General features: G+C 41.8%; 1 protein-coding gene across 1 annotated transcript in view; it reads right to left on the bottom strand.

The window, feature by feature from the left end:
• Positions 1 to 23,247, bottom strand: part of CRTC3 (CREB regulated transcription coactivator 3) — a 108,239-nt gene that overhangs the window by 16,483 nt on the left and 68,509 nt on the right. The window contains exons 3-8 of the mRNA XM_023725962.1: positions 19,452 to 19,513; positions 17,626 to 17,688; positions 15,084 to 15,184; positions 8,431 to 8,466; positions 5,422 to 5,507; positions 3,835 to 3,884 (exon numbers count right to left, since the gene is read on the bottom strand). Of these exons, the coding sequence (XP_023581730.1) occupies positions 3,835 to 3,884; positions 5,422 to 5,507; positions 8,431 to 8,466; positions 15,084 to 15,184; positions 17,626 to 17,688; positions 19,452 to 19,513 (398 nt within the window). The remainder of the gene's footprint in view (positions 1 to 3,834; positions 3,885 to 5,421; positions 5,508 to 8,430; positions 8,467 to 15,083; positions 15,185 to 17,625; positions 17,689 to 19,451; positions 19,514 to 23,247) is intronic.

The raw sequence follows: 23,247 nt of genomic DNA on the forward strand, positions 1-23,247 counted from the left end.
ATGACATTTTAGAAATTCCACTGTCGTAGCAGTGTGGAGGATGGCTTAAGGGAGCAGGAACTACAGGCAGGGAGAAGCAATTAGAAGGCTACTGCCCTGTTCTAGGTCTGAACTAGGAAACAAGCAGTGAGGCTGAAAGAGGAGAATGGTTGGAGGATGGTGCCATCAACCAGGAACCAGGGTAAGATAATGAATTCAACGGAGGACACTATTCAGTACAGCACACACCAGACCAGGTGGACAGAAAGAGCCATAAACAAAATAACTTGCGATATAATCCAACTCAATAGTGCAATGACAGAGCCTGGGAGGACAAGGTGTGGAGGTCATGACTAGAAATTGGGAGGAGGCTTCCCAAGGAAGTGACGTCTGAGCTGAGTTTGAAGGCTAAAGAACTCCAATGATAGGCAGGAAAAACACTCCAGGTAGAGCTCACAGCATGGGCAAAAGTAGGGAGGCATGTGCGCTGGAAACTGTGAGAACTTAAAATGCCACAGGAGGACAAAGTTTCAGAGATGGGTGGGTATTGATGGGAGATGAGACTGGAGAAGTAGGCAGAGAGCACATAAGGATCAGAATGATGCGTTGGTGACAAGAAGCCAGTGGAAGGTTTAAACCAGGGAAAAGATATACTCAGTCATTCTTAGGACAGTGTGGCTAAGATTTGGGGGGGGGATGGGCTTGGGCTGCAAGAAACAGAGCCTAGAGGCAGAGAGGCGAGTTCTGATGCTGCTGAATAGTCTAATGAGATAATGAGGGCATGGGGGTGAAGAGTTAAGCAAGTATTTCAGAATGACTCCTGGTTTTCTGGCATAGGGAATCGTGGAGCAAACACCTAAGACATGGGACACAAGAGGTAGATTGGGGATAAAGGATAGATAGGAAAGATAATGAATTCTATCTTAGACACTTTGAGTTTTGTAATATAGAAGGACACGTAGCAGAGATGTCTCTTAGGAGGTAAATGATATTCTTGAAGGCAGGGCCACTGGAACAGTGGGGGTGGAAGCCAGGCCACAGCGGAGAGGGGAGTGGACAAGCAGTAAAGAAGATTCAAGATTAAATATTCTTTCAAGAAGCATGGCGGAAAATTCTGGAAATGAGAGGGAACAAAGTAACTAAAAGAGAATGCAGGGTGGTCAAGGAGATAATTTTTTAGGATGGAATACTTCAGCATATTTAAACACAGAGAGAAAATCTAGTACTAGAAGGAAAGGTTAAAAATACAAGTGAGGGAAGGATAAGCAGTAGGGAGGACTCAGAAAGGCCAGTAGGGACAAAGGCCAGAAAATGGGTAAGTGGTCAGCCTTGAAAAAGAGAGCCAACTGTGTGTGTATCTGAGACAAGGAGAAAAGGATGGAGAGGGGAATGAGGGGCAGGAGGAAGCAAGCATTCATCCTAACGACCTCCTTTCTCTTGGTAAAAGTAGGACTCGGAAAACTAGAGGTTTGCAAGGAAATGGGGAAGTAGGAAAGGTGCTCAGTTTGATGGGTGAGGAAGATGGATAATTTTGGTTAAAGAAAAACTGAATGGGATATCTTGTCTTTCAGATGGCTGGCTGTATGGAACTGGTGATAGGGTTAAAACTCAAGGACTAGAAAAATAAATTTGAGAACCCAGAGCGGCTTGTGGTGACAGCAGAAGGGCTCCCTGACTGACAGAAGAAAGACCCGTGGGTGAGGAGGTGGTACCGAAGGAGAGGAAAGGCGGGCAGAGGGCAGTAAACAGGGTCCGGTAGCATCGAACCAGGATCCAGGGAAAAAAGAAAGTGGCCAGTGTGAACAAGGTCATTACCTCATACCCATTGCCACTGAGTCAATTCCAACTCCTAGCAACCCTACAGGACAGAGTAGAAATGCCCCATAGGGTTTCCAAAGAGTGGCTGGTAGATCTGAACTGCTGACCTTTTGGTTAGCAGCCGAACGCTTAACCACTGTGCCACTAGGGCTCCGAACAAGGTCATTAGCACATTCAAAATAACAGTTTCTCTCCAGGTTAGAGAAATAAAGGTGGCACTTTCCAAATATAGTTACCACCTATTGGAGTCATATATTGGATGTGCTATAAGGCAGGTAATGTTCCCCCCAGTTCCTGTCTTGCTCAGAGTCAAATCCAAGCTCCTCACCAGCCAGGGCTGTGAGGTTGATGTCACCTGGCCTCAGCCACTTATCTGACCACAGATCTGATGGCTTTCACCCTTGTTCACTCCACCAGCCCATTGCTCTCCAGGCACACTGCTGCCTCAGGGTCTTTGCACCTGCCTGGAACCCTCTGCCCCTTAATTTCATTCTGGGTTTGGTCGCATATCACCTTATCAGAAAGGCCTTCCCCAGGCCTGATCACTGCCTATCTCCTTACTTTGCTTTCTTCTTCTTCTTTGCACGTACCAACACATGGCATATGTTGTATTTATTTGCTTACTTGTTTTTGCCTGTCTCTTCTCACTACAGCATCAGCTCCTTGAGCCAAAACTGGTTCCTGAAGAAAATCTTGGTCCTCTCTGTGGTTTGTCCTGCTCCCGCAGGTGGGACAATCATCTATCCAGGCATGTATCCTGGCAGGCTCTCTGACTTTCTAAAGAGAAAGTCAACCCTAATCTCAGCTCAGTGGACTGTTAATTGCATGAGGTTTATATTTAACCAGCCAAAAGGAATGTCTGCACCCCAGGTACTCAGCAGGGAGTGCCCTGCTGTTAATTACTTATTGAATGTTTTGTGGAGGGAAGTAATATTTAAGGATCGCCTAAGAAAGGCCTGGCGATCTGCTTCTAAAAGATTACAGCTAAGAAAATCTTATGGGACACAGTTCTACTCTGTGACACATGGGGTCACTGTGAGTCAGAATCGATGGCAACAGTTTTGGTTTTGGTTAAAGGATACTTAGTTCACCACAGAGCCTCTGAAACGGATGCTTGTACTAAGCCAGGGCATCCAAAGAGCCCACTTTCAAACCACATTACTTTGGTCCCTGGAAGCCTTGCTGTTTCTGAATTTGCTTTGATTCTAAGCCGTGGGACTGCACTGAGGGACGCTCAGTGATAAACAGCCTCAAGAAGCTTACTCGGCGCCCTATCAGGACACTGCCCATTAAGTCCCAAGGGGTCTTCTCTGTGACAATCTGTGGGAGAGAGTTCTTCCAGCCAGTCACAGCACCAGGGAGGAGCTAGCTATGCCTCGCCGCAGAAAAGCTGATCTCACTGACTGCGTCCCTCTTGGGGTTGTCTGTTGATGTATGAGCTCTATTCTCTCTTTCCTGTCCTTATTTTCCCTTAGTCCCAATGTCCTCACTAACTTAGTTTTTAATCTTTAGTACTATATGCATTTTTATAAGCCGTCTAGAATCTCTAACAGAGTAAAATTGAGTATTACTACATGCACTAAATAATCAATTAATTAATGGTTTTGTAGAAACTCTCTTAATTTACTTCCATGTAACCAAGTGGCCAGATTCACTGATGCTGTCCTCCTCTGGCAAACACACCAACCAATGCCCACGGCCTGCTAAATGCGTGGGGCTGGGGGCTTACCTCTAGAACACCTGCGGGCTTCTGCTTCTAAACCAGTTGGGTTGTGTGTTTACCAAAAGCCAGTTGTGTTATTCTCTAATATATTTATGGCAGCTTTCTTGTTATTGCAACTATGCTACTTAATTACTTTAAACCAATGAAATATGAGTACAAAAAGAAAGCTCTTGCTTTCTTGAAAATCACACTGACTTTCAATGGATACATAACAAGGTAAGTTTCTTAGAGTTCTATGACAAAGTAGTAAGGCTCTCCTCTCGGGAAAGCCTTCAGGACAGTCTCTGAGACGGGAACAGAGAGGTGTTACTTACTTGCCACCTCCGACATCACAGGATCGAGTGCGCCCTGGCAGGGACTGTATCTGAGGAGAGACACAGAAAAGCTGGGCTTAGGCACTGTGAAACCAAATGAAAGTTTTTAAAAAATGTCTTGGGGCTCCAGTCAGCACAAGTGAGGGCCAGCATATATAAACAGCATCCCCACATGATAGACATTTAAGTTTTGACTAGATGTTTAAAACTCCTAAACTTCCAGGCATAAGGGAGGCATAACATTAATACATTTTCTTAATCTATCTTCTATGTGAATATTATTTCCTTCCAAAAAGTCAATGTTTCACATATAGAGCTTTTAAACAAACATTCCTTTCCTGACTGGGAAGAAGAGGAAAATGAGAAGAAGACTCAACTCAAAGGAGGTCTGAGAAGAAAGGGAAATAGAGAAACCAAACAGGGTGAAGGGAGGAAATGAATGTCACTGGCCTAACTCCTCTGCCAGAAATGACTTATACAGTACTAGAAATCCACAGAACCAAGGAAGATGAGCACCTCTTTCCAGAGAGAGCATCCCTGATACTACAGGGAACAGCAGGGGCCACCACGGTCTCTGATAGAGAGGACGCAGCATCATGAGAAAGACTCCAAAACCACTGGTGCCCCTCACACCCAAAACGAAGCAGCGGCGTGGCTGCTTCTCCTATATGACTTAAATCTCTGAATTTTAAACCATATCTCCCCCCCACCCAAAGATTAAACATCAACTACATCTTAATTTACAAAAAAAACTTCTAAAGACCACCCTAATGCTAATGATGACTTAGGTAGATTTGGCAGAAGAAAATGGGACTGGACCAAAGGGATGCAAAATGGTCAGGCCGGTGAAGTAAAGACATAATGCAAGCAATTGCAAGGGAGCCTCCTTCGGGGCTGGAACTGGCTAACTGTTTTCTTTCAGAGTCAACAGGTTTCCATGTGGGAAGAAAGGCCAAGTCAAGTGCGGTACCTCTCTCTCTCCTACACTGCGTGAGGTTTACAGAGAGGGCTAACACAATTTTAGATACAAATACTCCAAGGTTCATGGAAATTATAATAAACCAGATGATTTTTAGTGGCCACAAGCTCTGGTATGATTGTCACAACTGTACCATCCTAGCCCCACACGAGATGGCCTTGTTCCCCAAGGATAACACTCCCAGAAGACTCAGTCAAATGCTCTTGATTAAAGAAAGGGGTATCTTGTGAATTAGCAATTCTGGACAGAAGCTGGTGACTGGTAGAAGGTGTTGGCTACAAAACAGAAAAATCTGCCTATGGTTTGTAAGCAGGTTTCAGTGTTTAATAGTATGGATAAGATATGGGGAACTAACAGGTTTTTCTGAATGGGTAAACTCATAAGAATTAGGAAGTCAAGAGAACATTTTACTATTGAGCCACACAACTGCTGATAATTTTTTTTTGGAAACATCTGTCCCTGCTATATTATTCCCATCTCTGCCCCAGGACAAGTCCTCGCTGCCTTTTTGTCCAATTCCTCTTGTTTTCTCCTCTGCAGGATTTCCAATGACCTCTGAAGTGCAAACATTCAGTGACAACACATTTGGCTGAGAACTGCTCACCCACCTCCTTGGTCTCCCACAGCTGTTTTGGCAGCAGCTTGGGAACATTTAACAGAGTCTCTTCTTTCAATGGGCCAGGGAAAGATACCACTAAAGTGGGGGAGAAAGCACATTCATTGCATTAGAAGGCAGCCATTCCATCTTTGGCCAAACAAATTATCTTTGTAAAAACTGATTTATGTAACAAATATTTATTGACTGTCCACGAGGGAAGGCATTTTGAGCATCACTGTGGGGGCTGCAGACATGAGTGAGACATGGATTTAGCCCTTAAGGAATTTGTAATCTGGTCTGGAGATAAGGGCACCACATAAATAATCATGACAGAAAAAAGAAACCAGTGGAAGCCCAAGAGAGCTAAGGATACAGCACTGTTGAAAGGCAGAGAAAGAGGAGATCAAGGAAGGGCTCTGGAGCTGTGCACTGAGAATAGCCCTTCAGAGACACAGGAAAAGGGTATTCCAAGAGAGGGAAAAATAAGAAAAAAAGGCCAAGAGAGGGAAAGGAAAGGGTGGGTAACTACTGGATAGCTCCCTTCAACTGGAAAGCAGAATAAGTTAAGGGGACTGGTGGGAAATAAAGTTTGGAAGGTAGAGGCCAGATTAGGGAGGGCCCGGCAAACCTAGCAAAAGAGAGAATGGAGGAAAAGGGATGAGGAGAGACCCACAATAATCTAGGAAAGACGAAATGAGAAAAATTAACAAATGGAAAAGAGGAGTACTATATGGTAATGATCTGAGAGTAGGGGATAAAGAGGAATCAAAGATAACTGAGAGGATTTGAGCCTGAGCAGCTTGAAGGGGCAGCTATTGGCTCTTCGAAGCTATAAAACAATCTAGCTCTGTGTGAGGGGACTATTCCAGGGCTTTCTGCTTTAACATTTAGACATGCCAGGTAAAATAGAGCGCTCGGCCATAAAACAAGTGAAAACTTTTGTTTTCAGAGAGAGACCAGGAGACAAGGGCCAGTCCTCAGGAATTCAGTGATGTGACATCAGGAGAGGAGCCCATGTTAGAGACACTAGGGAAAGCTCAGAACGATGAACGCTGTTAAGGTTTAGTGGCCACAAGCTCTGGTATGACTGTCACAACTGTCCCGTCCTAGCTCCACACAGGATGGCTTTGTTACCCAAGGATAACAGACTCCAGAAAGAAGTTACTTAAAATGGGGCCAACATTACAGAGTAAATTCTGAGAAGGTTTAAAAAAACGAAAACAAAAGTTCTAAAGTGGATTTTGTTTTACTTATATTTAATACAACATAGGATATAATTGCAATGGTGGACTCTTGGAATGAGTTAAGTATTGATGGGGCGTACACTTTTCCTGACAACACTGTAAAGAGCATGAGACAATGTTCTTCGAAGTTAACCTTCCCCACATCACCATAACAATCATCACTTCTGCTAGAATATTCCAAGCTTTATCAGTTTTTCTAGGATCTCTCTTAATCCTGATGTTCAAATTACTCTTTTGAAGAGCTTTTTTTGTCAACATCCTTGTTGATTTTATTTTCTTCAAATGCTACCTGGTCTAATTATTAATATAAATTGCTTCAGGAATGTAAGCTCCAAGAAGGTGGGCCTTTGTTTTGTTCATTGCTGGGGAGTCCCTGGGTGGTGCAAAATGTTAATGTTCCACTGCTGGCCAAAAGGTTGGAGGTTTGAGTTCACCCAGAGGTGCCTCAGAAGAAAAGCCTGGCGATCTACTTATGAAAAATCAGCTATCGAAAACCTTATGGAGCACAGTTCTACTCTGACACACGTGGGGTCGCCATGAGTTGGAGTTGACTTGATGGCAACCAGAAAACAGGGGTGCTTAAAACAGTCAAACACTGGCCCTAAGAAAGACTCTCAACAAACTGAAGGACAGGAGTAATAGACTTTGAGAGCCTTGGTAAATCAATACAATGGGAGACTCAAGAATAAAAAATTGCTCTGAAAGGTACGGCTGGGTGCTAGGAAAAGTTTCAAGGGCTGAGTGAGGAGGCTTCACAACTCAAGGCTACTTCTCATATGAGGCTGGTTACATGCATGCAGTTGGGGCAGACTCCAATGCCTTAAAGGGGATTGTTTTCTAGAGACAGTCATTGTTTTAAGTCTCTTTTCATATCCAAGAGTTGTTGGGAATTTTTCAAAGAACTCATTGGGGAAATACAAACAACCTTGAAACCATTTATTTTATTTTTGTCCTGATGGATTAGATGTTTAAACTTTTCATGATTTCATTCATGGCCTAAAGTGGCTTGCCCAGAAAAGGAGTAGGTAGGACAATGATAGGGAATTATGCCTCTAATGCAGGATGCTCTCATGTATTATATTTCTCATGAGTCCTTATCTTGCAACATATAAACCTAATTTAGTTGTTCATTTATTTTCAGATTATGAAAATTAAATTTCAAATTATAAAAAATTTAGGAAAAAGAAAACAGTGCCTGGTACTGAATGAATAAATGAACTGTGTCAGATTCTCATTTGTCAATGGCTTTCAGTGTCACTTCAGCAAATCTCCAGCATTACTATAATTGGTTTTATGAAACTCGGCATCTTTTGCAAGATTTGCAACTTCATTTTACAATGAATTTGCATTTTCCTTGCAGTGTTTATTTACAACATCTGTCAATTTTTGACTTATATAAACTTTCTAGATAGGCAGAGACAGACATTAAAGCTAAGAAGGAAGGATGTTTGAATAACTAATTGTTTAAGTGATCAGTTCATTAATATTTTCTTGTGATTACAACTTTTGCTTCCCCCTAGCCTTGTGACTGTGTGACTGTCGGGATCTGGATAACACTGAACTTTAGTAAACTAATTACAGATTTTAATTCTTGTGGCTTTATCATGCTTGGCCTTAATTTCATAGAACACCTCAGAAAAGTAAGCCAACTGGCAGTTGTCAGCATTTTGAGACATCCTGAAAACATGAGTCTTAATTAGTTATGATGTTGAAAAAAAGGTTAAGCTGAAACCTCAGTGTCCCACTGGAACACAGGCAGATAAAACTAGTCATACCTTCCCCATGTCCGTCATTCTCACCATCACAGAAACCTAGTGGGGAAGAAAAGAAACTCTTTTATGTGGTGCTTTCATTTGTATTTATTCACGAATTAGTAACTCTTTCTGATCTGAAATAGAATTTTGAGAATTCTAAACCATTTTTGGTGCATTGATGTTCATTCAAGGTGCCTTAATATTCATACTAATTAAAACACATATGACTACTTCGAGTCCTTTAAAACTGTCTCAGTCTGAAATTTCCTTAGTGCCTATGTCCTGAGAGAAGAATGATTTTTACAAAGCCTGAGAACCTCTATTCAAATCATAAAGTAAACAGATAGACTGAAACTCTCTTCCAAATGTTTCATCATAGGAGAAAAGGCAGATAACTCAAAAAATCTACAACCCTGCTTCAGACTTACCGTGAGCGTCTACAGGAACAAAGTGGAGGACCCATGCTATATGTAGTTTTCTATACAGTAAACAGTCGAGTTATTTTAAAAAGAAAATGTATCTGAAGTCTAAGTCAATTTAAAGGGCAGATGTGACAGCTATTCACAAAGTTTAAAAAATGTAACTTGGAATAAGTTCTGACTAAATAAAATATTTTAATCCATAAAATATACTACAGATGATAAAGTATAGTATTCTCTATTGTTCTAAGCTAAAGCCGAAGAATTGTACCAAGAATGTAATATATTATCGTTCTCCTTGGAGAAAATACACCAAATAACTTTTCAGTATAGAATCAGGACAAATTTTTAAGTTCTAAGTCTTTAAACATAGTTTACTTAAAGTTTAGACAAGTTTCAGGATAAGCTTAATCTATAGATTAACCTGATTAGTCTGTAAAACTTAAACGGAATGTCTAATAATCATCCATTCAACATGTATTTATTAAGTTCCTGCATTGAGTAATTGCTAGGTGCAGCTGGGTGATACGGTGTAGGTAAGAAGGTAGAACATGGAAGTAAACCCCCTAACACAGGTAGAACATGTAAAATTTCAGTGGAGCCCAGGGGCACGACAACACTGGGAGTCCCCAGGAACACTAAGACAAATTAAGAGGCTGACAAATTCAGCACACTCAGGAAGACAGAATTTCTCTCAGGTCCATATAAACAGAATCTAAGTTAGTGGTTCTTAAACTTTATTTTAGTGCACATAAAGGCCACTTGGGCAAAGTTTGTAAAATGTAGATTCTTGGGCCTAACCCTCAAAGAGTTTGATTCAGAAGGTGTACCAACGGGCCCAGGAATCTACATTTTTAATAAACACCTCAGGGAATTCTACAGCAGATAGTTCTTGGCCCGCTCGTTGAGAGACTTGGACTAGGTTGTAGCTTAATCCAACCTTTCTGTTAGCAGCTGAGTGTAAATGGTTTGCACCACCCAGGGACTTGATCAGTGACTTAACCCATCTAAAGAAAGGCAATGCTAACAGAAAAACATTAGAAAATGAGGTGTAGAGAGGAGAGGCGAGGCAAGGCTCCACATATAGCACTACCAGAAGGAGAGGAGATAAGCTTCTGATTCATGTTGTGGCTTCCCCAGGACCTTCGTATTGGCAAAGGGCAGGGAATTTGACCATTTCGATCACAAAAAAAGTGGTAATCCTTATGACAAATAAAAAACTAAGTTTTATACAGCAGTCTGGTATGGTATGTTGAAGTATTTTTTCATTATCAAGACACCAGTCACTCTGGCTTTAGTGAGTAAGGCCAGTTTCCAGGCCTGTAAGGCTGACCTGTCCCTTAAACATGGGGATTCATTTGAGGGCTGCCAGGTGAAGCTGCCTGAGTAACCAGCAGACACCCCATATGATACCCCAGTACTGCAACCTTCTCTATCCAGGCTTCACGGAGGAGGTGGCATCTGAGTTAGGCATGGAAGGATAACAATGAAGATAATGATAATACAATAGCCAGCATTACTGTTTGCTTACTAGCACCAGGCACTGTGCTAAGTGCTTTACACAGATGATCTCATTTAATCCTCACAGTAACTCCAAGGCAGGCAGTATTATCATCTCCAAGATCACACTGCTAGTAAGTTCCAGAACTACAACTCTAGCCTGTGTGTATTCAGAGCCCATGCCCCTGACCAACTTGCCCCTAACCTGGAGGGATTCAGATACTTGGAAGGGAGAATGAAGGAGATGCCCTGGTGCAAAGACAGGAGGAGGAAGAGGAAGAAGGTGTGTACAGCAGGGGCAGGGAATGGTGCACAAGATGGGTGAGGGAGAAAGGGGAGATAAGGCTGGACTGGAGGAGTCTGCCTATCATTTGGCATGATGTGGGGGAATGGAAAGTTTTGGCTAGAGAAGTGACACGATTAGAGCTAAGCTTTAGAGAAACTGTTCTTGCAGCAGAAAACGAGATAGATTGAAAGAAGAGAACCAGATCTGGTAAAAAAAACCAATACAGTAGTGTATGTGAGAAGGAAAGAAGTAGGATATCAACAGTGAGTGGAAAAGAAGGGGCAGATCTGAGACACACTGCAGGGACTGAATGGACAGGACAATGAATGTGAGGAGTGAGGGATGGATGTAATTAAATACAACTCCCAGGTTTCGAGTCTGGGTGACCAGGCGGATGGCGGTGGCAATAACAGATATGTTAGCACTAAGCGATAAGTTAACATATAACTGAAATATCCAAGGCTGGATATTTACTACCAGCTAAAAAATATTATAGGATACAATTATAAATAAAGGGTTAAAAATGAAAAAGGAATGAGTCGTGATTGGATATCTGAAAACATACACTACCAGAGATTAGTCCCTGCATCTGTATTCCAGGAAACCTCACAGCTGCTGAACCACTGGGGTTGACCTCTCCTAGTAAGCGTAACTGAGGCCATGCTCCCTCTATGCGCTCCCAGGTCTGATGAATCCAAAATAACTCCTAGCACAGTCTTCATCTGCTGAGTAGAGGGGAAGGCAAGTGGTAGAGAGCTTAACCAGAGTGTGTCCTAAAAGAAGCCTCTGGTTTTCAGCCTCCTCATTCTGGGCCCTTCTGCCATCTGGGTGACACTCTTTTTGCTCCTCGTTAGACATGGGGTGCTGTGCCCCCACCCCCTCTCTGGCTCTCCTATCACTGTGATCAAGTGTCATTTAACAGGCTTACTACTTTCAGGGTTATTTGACATTATTCTCCTTAACTATATAAGTGAACGTGTACTGCCTGTTGAAAAGTCACTGAGGTCCAAGACATGTCCTGTTCCCAGAGGAGGAGCTGAGGACTGTGGTCTCCAAAGACGGCGACACTCAGCATCTATGGCTCTGTGTGCCCACGTGCATGTGTGTGTGAAATGATAATGAAGCTGCACATGCTGCCAAGGAAATGATCAACATTTATCTCTCTAGATGCTGGATAATTAAAACATGATAAAAATCTTGTTTGTTGTATAAAAGTTTATTTCTGTCGTTTACAGCAACTGCTTAGCATTTATACCTAATTGCCATGCAACCCAAAAACCATTATGAAAATTATAAAACATGTATCAGACCAACGGCACTATTTTCTTGGGACACAAAGCTCTACTCATGAATGTATCATAGTTTATTGCTTGTGTAGTTAAGCTATGAGAAAATGCTCCACAAGCATCTGCTTACAACCAAAGGGGAAAAAAAACAGCAGGAACATTAATTGAAGCTCCATTTACTATGCTCAGGAAAGATTCCCAGGGAAAGAACAGTTACTACTGCTTCTACTATAGAGCCTAATTCTAGGCTTCAATTACATTCTCCCATCACTTTTTTAATCTTTACTTTATTTGGTTGGTCCTATAATACGAAATAACTTTTTGCAAAGCTAGTTAGATATTTTTAAAATCCAAAAGGAAAGAAAATGAAAAACTTTAAATGAGTTACAGGGGAAAAATACATGAAACTATTCAAAATAGCTCCCACCAACAAATATAATTCTCCAGAAATAATTCCTATCCTTGGAGACTTGAATAATATTTTAAACACAACTGGCTTTCCCATGTAAACACGTCCATATTTGGATGTGTTTCTGAGTTCTGCTATACTTGCAGGGCCATGGTGCAGAAGCAGGCCCACAGTTCACCCATTCAAGCTGGAGGTCATCCCACCTTCCATGGTTGTCAGATATTGTGGCCCAACATTTTTAACTGCTGATTTTAAAAGGAGAGACCACCACAATTCTCAACTCAGGAGTCCTGCTCTAGCTACTTTGTGACTGCTCGGTGTACCTGGATCAGCACTTATATTCTTTAGCCTTTCTTATTCATCCTCGCTTATACCTTCTGACATTTCTCACCTCTTTCCTGAGTCTACCTCACTCTTAGCATGCTGTTGTTAGCTGCCATCTAGTCGACTCTGACTCATACTTCCACTTCGGTTAATCACTTTCTTCACTCTTTGCATCCAAGCCTCAAAAACTGCTTACTTAAATTACCTATGATTCTTTTGTTTTCTCTAGGCTGCTGACCCTTTCTAGAGACATCTAAACTTTGCACAGAAGGCAATGCAAAGGAAGGAATGGCAGAGGCGAAATGCGGCTCTTCACTTGGGGCTCTGGGGTCAAATCTATCAATCTGGTTCCCTTCCAGTCCAGGAAGACTAAGATTTTGCTGCACTCATGGGCACCCCCACTGATTACAGTCTCTGGTTTTCTTAGCTTTGGTTATTACTCCCATATCTACCTATCCTAAAGCTAAACTGCATCTTCCCATATATTCCAGTGCTCTTCTCTAAACAGTGAACAGTGGACTCACATCCAATTCCAACATTACCAAGCCAACTACACTTTCATATTTCCATGTGTGGAAACATGGCAAGATGTCCCTGACCAATCCTGAAAGCTCATACTTTAGAAGCAAGCCATCGTTTAGGAAATGTAGTCATCTCTGAATCGCACCAAGGGAACAAATATAGTCAACAATTATTATTAAATCCCTATGCTATGCAAGGAAATAAGACCATGAATGTTCTCCTTGGAACAAACAGAGACTAGGCTTTAAGTAGTCTAAAAATAAAGAAAACCAAAGGGCTGGTATTATCTCAGCCAAAGATGTATTTATTCCCCTATTTCAAGACCAACACATAGCCCTAAAAGTTTGTGGACAAGGGTCTGTCTGCATTTGAAACGGATAATTCAAGACCATTGTTTCTTCTAGATGATAAACTCTGAAAGGCAGGCTTGGGATTTGTCTTGAATGAACTGGCCTCATTTCAGGTACAGGTTAGATGTTAGCACCTAGAGTGTGTTTTAGCACGTGCTGTGTACTCATGAGCCAATGTTTAATTTCACCACACTTCTCCATCATGGAGGGCTCTCCTGTGCCAGACACCGTGCTAGATACTGGAGATAATGAGACTGCTAAGATGCTCTCTGCAAGAAACCTACAGCCAATCAGAAGGAGAGAAGCATGCCTATGTAAAAAGGCAGCCAAGTGCCACAGGTACTAAGGCAGCCGTCTGTAAGTAGGAGCTTCGGGCTAGAAGAAGGACATGGGTAATTATGGGCTGGGAGAGGGTAGTTTTGGGCTGGCAGGGGAAGGAAGGTCAAGGATGGCTTCACAGAAATGGTGACACAAGCTGAGGCTTACAGACTGAGGGAGTGCTGGTCAGGTAGGCCAGGAGAGAGTTAAGAGAGGAAGAGATGGGAACAGGATGAAACATCACGTGGCTGACTTGGGGAGTGAGGCTGGTGAGTGGATGGACAGAACAGGGAGGGAGGTGGGCAGGGCCAAATCCTGGAGCTCTGTGACATTCCAAACTGAAGGATTTGGACTTTCTCCTTGAGGTTAGGGGGTGACACAAAGGGTTGTGAGCAGGACAGTAACATGGTCAGATGTGGGTTCTGAGAAACAGAATGGCGTGAGTATGCCACTTCCCCACTCCTAGTCATTTGGTTACTCCTGGCCTCTTGCTACCCCTTTTCTCACTCTGCCCCAAGGGACCAGTAAAATGGGAAAGAACAACTGAGCAGGTGATGCTCAACTCTAGTTCAGCTCCCTCTTCTGCTCAGGCCCGTGCCTACCCTCAGAGGCTATGCCTTCTCCTCTGCTCTTCCTTGCCCTTCAATCTTAGCTGAGTCTTCCTTCCATGGGGAAGGTCTACCTGGGCCAGTGCTGCCGGCCACTGAAGGAGTCTGCCTCATTCTGGGGTTCAGTCGTAATCAGCCCACAGCCCCGCGGACAGAAGTCACTTCCACCAACTTGGTGTTGTCAGTAATAAAGGTGGTATCTAGTCCCATCTGCCACTTCTGGTTTTATTTCTCAGTTTGTTCAGATCCTAGTTAGGAAAAGGGGACCCCCAGAGAACCCAACATACAATTGGGCTGGAGGGATATAAGACTGGAAGTAAGGAGACCCAGTAGGAAGTTACTGTTAACAGTCCATGCAAAAGATGATGAGGGCCTACAAAAGGAAAATGTGGTGAGGAGGAGAGGAAGCTTGAGGGCCAGAGATGCCAACAAGGTAGACCTAACAGTGGAAGAAGCAGGGCAGAGTACACAACACCATGAGCTCCATTCTAATTTCATCATGAATACCAAACATTTCCTGTCACGAGCTTTTTCTCTGAAGACTACCAAATCAGGGAAGTGCATACACCATTCAAGCTTTCTTCTCCTCCAGTTCCTGTTGGACAGAATGAGAAAGCACAGATGCTGTTAGCAGTGGGCCTGTGTGTCTTACCCATGTATGGGGCAGGCCAGGCTGACTGGCTCCCTCCTCCATAGGGGTCCTGGGGCTTGGTGCTCAGAGCACTTGTGTGAAGAGCAGAATCAGAATTGGTCCTAAGGAAGGGAGGAGAGAGGCTGTCTGAAAATCCATATTTCCTTAGTTAAAATGACATACTCTTTGCTGAATATTAGCAACAGGAGAGAAGACAAGAAAAACTGATTTACAATCATCCACAAAATGAGGGGTTTAGACCGACCTGAAGTCCCTTAAATGAATAACAGCCTCTGAGGAACACCCACCCCAACAGGCTTTATAATTTGTACTCTATGACCTTATGCTTTGTGACTAATGGCATAACGATCTACTTCAACAAGGCGGGCCTCAGATTCATGGCTGCCCTCTAAAGACCTTCCTACGCTTCCTTGCAACTCAGAAGATCATGGTGACCATTATCATTTTCTGTGGCTGCACTAGGCTTTCTCCATCTGAGAAGACCTGTTCCTATGTGAAGGATCACCTATAGCAATGGTTCTCAAACCCTTTCAGGGGGAACGCAAGGTCAAGACTATTTTTCAACGTAACTGTTGCTATTGTTGGGTGTCAAGTCGGTTCTGACTCATAGCAACCTTACAGGACAGAGCAGAACTGCCCCATAGGGTTTCCAAGGAGTGGCTGGTAGATTTGAACTACCAACCTTTTGGTTAGCAGCCAAGCTCTTAACCACTCAGCCCACATGATACTAAGATGTTATTTGCCTTTTCACTCTCATTCTCTCGAGTGTACAGTGGAGTTTTCCACCAGCAATAAGATGTGTGATATCACCACAGACTGAATACATAAGCAGAGAATCAAGCTGCCTTAAAGAGATTTGTAAAATACAGTGCCACTCTTCTCAGTAAATTTTTTTTTTGGAAAATATAATTGTTTCTTAAAAATGTATATTATTGATGTTAACATGTAGTAGGTTTATTATTGTTACTTTTAAATGCATTACTAAGTATATTTTTAACTCTCTCAATTTAATTTCTAATATCTATAGATAAATATTGATAAATACACCCACATAAACAAAAGGTCTTTGAGGGCCTCAGTGTTTTTTTAAGAGGGTAAAGAGGTCCTAAGACAAAAAGTATGGGAACTGCTTGGATTGGAGGGATATAAGACTAAGAACAGCAGACTAGTTAAGAAGTTATTATAACTTCCTATATTAGAATACAGCCCCAGTGGCACAGTGGTTAAGAGCTAGGCTGCTAACCAAAAGGTCAGCAGTTCAAATCTACCAGCTGCTCCTTGGAAACCTGATGGGGCAGTCCTACTCTGTCCTATAGGGTCGCTATGAATTGCAATCGACTCGACGGCAACAGGGTATAATAGCAAATTTCTGAAATTCTCCCAGACAGTGTATCCAATTTATACACAGCCTTTGCTCCAAGGAATGATTTACTTATCTCAGTCAAGGGTCAAACTTTCTGCCATAAACAGGACTTGTGAGCAACTCGATAAGTTCAAATCAGCCTAAAATGCCTCTTTGTGGTCCATTCCAGGTGCCAGCCTCGTGTGGTATGAAGCCATGAGGCCTGACTGCACCATGGCTGTGTTGCATTCAGAGAGAAGTAGCAGTTCAGACCCCTGGGATGCAAGAGAAAGATTATGGACTCTGGGGTCAGAGAGACCTGGGTTCAGATTCCTGTTCCTTTACTGCTTCAAAGAGACTCAAGGGACTATCAATCAAATGCAGAGAGACAACTGGGAAAACCTAATTATAGACTGGGTATTAGATAATATTAAGGAATTATTGTTAATTTTGTTAAGGATAACGATGGCATGATAGTTTTTTTTTTTTTAAAGGACTCTTATGGGCCTTATACTGTTGAAATACTTATACAGGTGAAATACTATATCTAGTCGGTTTTAGGATGGGAGTGGGCAATGGGATGTTGATAAGGGACATTGATAAGGACTAAGCTGAGGGATGTAGTGTATGTTTGAAATTGTCTACTATTAAAAGTCTGTTTTTTTAATTCCAGTTTCATCATATATTAAGTAAGTGTCCTTGGGCAAGTCACTTAACCTCTTAGAACAGAACATAATACCCATACTTGTAGGGTGTTGTCAGGATTGAAAAAAAGAACATATGTAAAACACTACTGGAGTCAGGCTCTAAGTGATCATAATGATAGCTAACATTTACTGAACACTTACCCTTCCCGTGTATTATTTAATGCTCATAACCATCCCATGACAAAGGTACTATTATCTCCATTTTTCAGATGAGTAAACTGAAGCATACAGAAGTTAAATAACTTGCTCAAGGTCACAGAGTAAGAGGCAAATCCTGGTAGTCCCACTCCAGATCTCACTTCTTACACTGTTATGCTGCCCCCTTAAACATTCAGTAAATGCTAAGGGATTTTTTTTTTAACATTTCACATAAACACAACTGACATAAACATGCTCTGGCTATCACACGATAATATGTTAAGAATATCAAGTCAATCAAATTGATTGGCCTTCTCCTTTAACATCTATTTCTACCAGGAAACAGCCCACGTACCTGTTAAGTGCAGATGTTAGCCTGAATCCAGGATGCTTTTCTTCTTTCCAAGGAGGCTGCTGCCTTTAAAAACCAGCACAACATGAAATAAAAAGAATTCAATCCACAGGGAGCAAAGGAGAGCATCATCAGACCTGTGTTTGAAAACTGGCTCTTCTACTCACTCAGCTGTAAACCTGAGGAAAGTCACTTAAAAATGTTCCAGGCCTCGCTCATTTTGCTCATCATTGTTCAAAGGAGGTCAGGCTGAATGATCTCTCCAGTTGCTACCATCTCTGATTTCCATGATTAAATTACCACAAATTCATGAGTCTAGGATGAGCTTGATGAGCATTTTGTTGTTGTTGCGTGCCGTCAAATAGATTCTCTCAGTGACTGTCTATGACAGAGCAGAACTGCCCCATAGGATTTCCCCAGGCTATAGTCTTTACGGGAGCAGATCGCCAGGTCTTTTCTCCCACGGAGCTGCTGGTGGGTTCCAACCTCTGACCTTTTGGTTAGCAGCTGAGCGCTTAACCATTGCACCACCAGGGCTCCTTTTGCTGAGCGTATGAGCAGTTAAAAAAAAAAAAAGGCAAAGACTTTTGAAAGCCTTTGAAAGAGTTCAAATCTATGATTGACTCCTCTCTAGGAGATATGGGGCCTCACTCCAGACATGTAAGAAATTACCGCTTATCACACATCCTCAGTGTGGGTGTGAGTAGGGAGTGCCTAGGCAATCCTGGATGCAAAAATTTACATTCCCATATAGATGGCCATGAAGAGGAATTTGACTGTTACCTATTTTATGAAAATATAAGTCTGAATAATGCTAGTGCTCTGGAAAGCATAAGACATTTCTTCTTGGACACAAAAAAGGAGAATATCAGTTTGAGGATGCCCTTTCCTGATTTAAAATAAAATATTGTATTTATCTTACCGTCTTGCATTCCATATTAGTTCTTGAGGGGAGTTAAAGACCTTGAGGTAAAGGCCAGGTGTCATACATCTTTATATCCTTTCCTAGGTCCAGAATATATTATCCATAGTAGGTATTTACCCAGAGAATGGATAGGGAGTAGACCTCAACCCAGAGAGCTAAATTTTTTCAGTATCTACCTTTCAAATGCCTCCTAAATCTGACTTACCAACCACCGAACTTTTTGCTATCAAGTTGATTCCAACTCATAGCAACCCTATAGGACAGAGCAGAACTGCCCCGTAGGATTTCCAAGGCTGTAATCTTTACATAAGCAGACTGCCACGTCTTTCTCCCGCAGAGCAGCTGGTAGGTTCGAACAGCCGACCTTTCGGTTAGCAGCCAAGTGCTTAACCAGTGCTCCACCATGGCTCCTTAAATCTGACTTAGTGATCTGAAAATGATACTGCACCATGGTATCATTTCAAGCAGTCTGACTTAGCTAATTTTATACTCTGTCACTGTCTATATTGGGTAAAAAAATATTCAAAGAGACCCTAAATCAAATCTACTGCACAAATAACCATTTTAGTGGAGTCTTTTGTTCCTTTCAGTAGCTAATATACCCTGAGAAAAAGCATTTTATTTTTCCATGTCTCAAACACAAGAACATCAAACTAGAATACTCTGCTGGTAAATGTATTCCAAATATGTTTCTATTTGGTTTTAACTTTGAAGATCTAGATTTATTTAAATAACTTTTCATCTTTGACTTTCATATAAGCTTATACATGGAAAGATTTACATTTTATAAGATATAATATGCTTTATATTAGAAATTTCCAAAACAACATTCAAGATGGTTAAAATAGAAACCATCCAAAAGTAACACATGCCCATCATATCTTTTAAACAGTGGCTAGCTTACCTTGGCCAACTCTCATCCAGAGGCTGTGAGGAATAGTTGGCTCCAAAAGCACTACCATCGAAGTAGAATTTTTAATAAAGGAAAAATAAAATTAAAGGAAAGCTGAAACAGAATTATGAAGTTAGAATCGTGGAGAGTTAAACAACTTTTTGACTCCTATCTTTACCTCTACAGCCGGCAGCTCTTCTTCCATGCCTTCTCTTATCAACTTCCTCTAGGACGGTCTATTCCCCTGTCTTCTAACCAGTGTCATCTTTACATGATTCACATGGGGTGCTTTTTTTTTGCCTGCCCAGCAATTTCTGTTTCCAAAAACTGGCTCCCACTCCCATCCTAAACCTGGTAAGGCTGTCATTCTGTCCCACAGGATAGACCCAGGCTCAGAATTTTCCATCATTGTACCTCATCTCCCTGGAAACAGCGATCAGTTCAAGGAGGGTTCATGACCCATGCAGGACCAAGGAGAGTCCCATGGAAGGGGAAGAAAGGGAGTGTCCCCAGTTGAGGTGGTGAGCCTGAGGACCATGTGAGCCTGGAGTCCTCCTCTTGGAGGAAGCCTGTTTAAGCATGGTGTCAACACAAAGGAAAGTATCACTGAGATACTGAGTCTCAATGATATTGTATGAACCCCTGGGTCTAGCCCTCGGGCTTCCAGGGACATCAGCTAATACATTTCTTTTTTCCAGTTAAGGAGCGTGCATTATTGTCACTTACAACCAAAAGAGTACTACATTAGATTTGTGGAAAATTGTAACTTTCCTTGTGTCAGCAGGGGCTCTGTTTTATAAATTCTGTACCCTTTGCTGGGTCTAGCCTGCCTCAGAACATCTTCCAGATACACAGAGATACAAATGGGATGCTGCACTCTACATGCTGGGTGCAGCAGAGCTGTTTTGGTTTAGTTTTTAGTTTTCTTAAAACACTTTTTATCATGTTATTCTCCTGTTCAAAAATCTTCAATGATTCTCTTCTGCCCAAAAAGTCGAAGTCAAACTTTTTTGGCATGGCATTTAAGAGGCTCTGCAATTTGGCCACAATATACCCTTCTGCTCTTCTCTCCACTCTAGCTGACTGGGTTCCACAAATACGTATTGTATTTTCCTGTCTCTCTGCTTTTGCTAATGCCATTTCCCTTCCCTGCAGGTCTTGCTCCCCTATGCGGAGCACAGCCTACTTCAAGGCCCAGCTTACCTCCTTATCACCCTCTCCCAAGCCAATCCCATTCTTTTTTGCCTCCTGTATTACTGATTAGATGAAATAAAAATTTGGCAATTAGCAATAATACTTTTGATCCAAAACCTTTATTTCTTAAGGGAGAAATAATAAGATACAAGATACACAATAGGACATTAGACATATGAAAAATGGGTATCAAAGCACCTATTATGTGCCAAGCCTATGCTGAGCAGGTTCACACTCTCATTTAATCCTAACAATCCTGGGAGGTAGATGATACTAACCCCATTTTTACAGCTGAAGAAACTGAAGCTCAATTCTAGAAGAGCTGAGAAACCCAAGATTAGACAGCTGGCATGGCAAAGCAGGAGTCAAACCCACAGCTCATGGACTGCAATGCCTTTGAGTTGTCCACTACACTGCCTCTCAGGAAATAATGAAGTAACACCAAGTGCACTAGAAAATAGAAGATACGTATCTGAGAGTTTTCTGGGAAGAAGAAGGACAGAGGCTATAAAAGAAGGCATCATCTGCTTGGCCTCAGGAGGAAATGGGAGCCTTGGTGGAGGGGGAACCTCTCGTGCAGGCCTGGGTTGGGCTCTCAGATGAATACAGAACCTGGAATCAGTAAAATGTGGGCACTAATGAGCTCTTAATGATTTAGTGTGAAATGTTCCCTTTGTCAGGAGAAGCATTAAGATTACAAATTTCATTTTCTATTTATTTTCTCTGTCATGTATAGTTATTTTATTTCTTAATCTGAACCTGTGTCAATATAATAAAATAGAGATATTCTCAAAAGAGAGACGTTTCTTGAACATTAATTATTAGATGGAATGTATGTGAAGTACAGGTTAGGATATACCACACAGGAGACAGAAGAGGAAAAGATGATAAAGAAAAAAGAATACCCTCTGAGAGTTGAAGCATATCAGTATTTCAGCCGGCAAAGTTACTAGAGAGGAGGCTTTGAGCCTTGCCATCTGTGGTTATCTAACTTTCTCTTTTCTATAAGGTCCAGAAAAGCTTCACTCCATGAAGTAGCAGTTTACTACTTCTCTCAGTACACTGCTGTTATGGATTGAATTACGTTGTCCCCAAAAATGTGTGTCAACTTGGCTACTCCATGATTTCCAGTATTGTATGACTGTCCACCATTTTGTCATCTGATGTGATTTTCCTATGTGTTGTAAATCTTACCTCTATGACGTTAATGAGGTGGGATTAGCGGCAGTTATGCTAATGAGGCAGGACTCAAATCTACAAGATTACGTTATGTTTTAAGTCAATCTGTTTTGAGATATAAAAGAGAGAAGCAAGCAGAGAGACAAGGGGACTTCATACCACCAAGAAACAAGAGTCCTTTGGCCCTGCAGTTTCTGTGCTAAGAAGCTCCTCAACCAGGGAAGACTGATGACAGGGACATTCCCCCAGAGCCAACAGAGAGATAAAGCATTCCCCTGGAGCTGGCACCCTGAATTTGGACTTCTAGACTCCTAGACTGTGAGAGAATAAATTTCTCTTTGTTAAAGCCATCCACTTGTGGTATTTGTTATAGCAGCACTAGATAACTAAGACAAGTGCCGTCCTTTCATAAACGTTCATTAAGTCCAATTATATAGTACTCGTAAAACAAATTAGAATGCAGTGGTGTAATATGAACAATGATCAGATATTGATGATTTTAATGTTGAGGTATAAGCTAGCATTTTAACCTTTCTGATGTATATTAATAACATGAAAATGTAGGAAATTCTAGCAAACGTTAATATGATCTAGGCTGGGGCATCAAACCTGAAAAGATGTGACCTCTGAGCTCTCTGAATTCTCAGTGTCTCATCTAATTTACACATAAGGTCACCATGAATGGGAGCTGACTCAACAGCAATTAAAACTACAGCATCTAATTTAATGAGTATTTTAAAATCCAAGAGTAAGAGTAACTGGCACCAACAAAACCATGATTGCTTTAAGGTTACAAACAAACTCAACAGAAGGAAAACCTAGAAAAACGTTTGTTTTTTTTGGTTGCTGTTGTTCTTTTGAAGACTTCAAAAAACTTCATTCAGTTGGTTTTAATTACTCCACAACACTAATATGTCCTAAACAACAACCTAAAGACTGGGAAAACACCCTTATTTGTAAACTTGGATTTACCAATTTAATTCAACAAGCATTTTTGGAGTGCCTGCTGGTTGGCATCCTATACACATAAAAGAAGTACAGGATACAGGGTTTCTAGCAAGCCGGGCTAGCTCCTCCTACATTACCTCCCTTAGTCAGTTTGGAGCCCTGGTGGTGCAGTGGTTAAGCAGCTGGCTGCTAACCAAAAGGTCAGTGGTTCGAATCCACCAGCCGCTTCTTGGAAACACTATGGGGCAGTTCTACTCTGTCCTATAGGGTCACTATGAGTTGGAATCGACTCGATGGCAAAAGTTTTAGTCAGTTAAGCTTGGTTTTTGCTCAAGGAACATTCCTATGCTAGAAAAGAAGAGAAAATGAAAAAGATAAATGAAGAGGTTGCTGCAATGATGGAAATAAAAATTAAAGTTTAAAAAACATGCCTCTCCCCAAAAAGTATTGTGCCCAAAGACGAGCAAACAACAAAGAACACACAGTC

The sequence above is a fragment of the Trichechus manatus genome, unplaced genomic scaffold (genome assembly GCF_000243295.1).
Source record: "Trichechus manatus latirostris isolate Lorelei unplaced genomic scaffold, TriManLat1.0 scaffold00009, whole genome shotgun sequence".
NCBI lineage: Eukaryota > Metazoa > Chordata > Mammalia > Sirenia > Trichechidae > Trichechus > Trichechus manatus.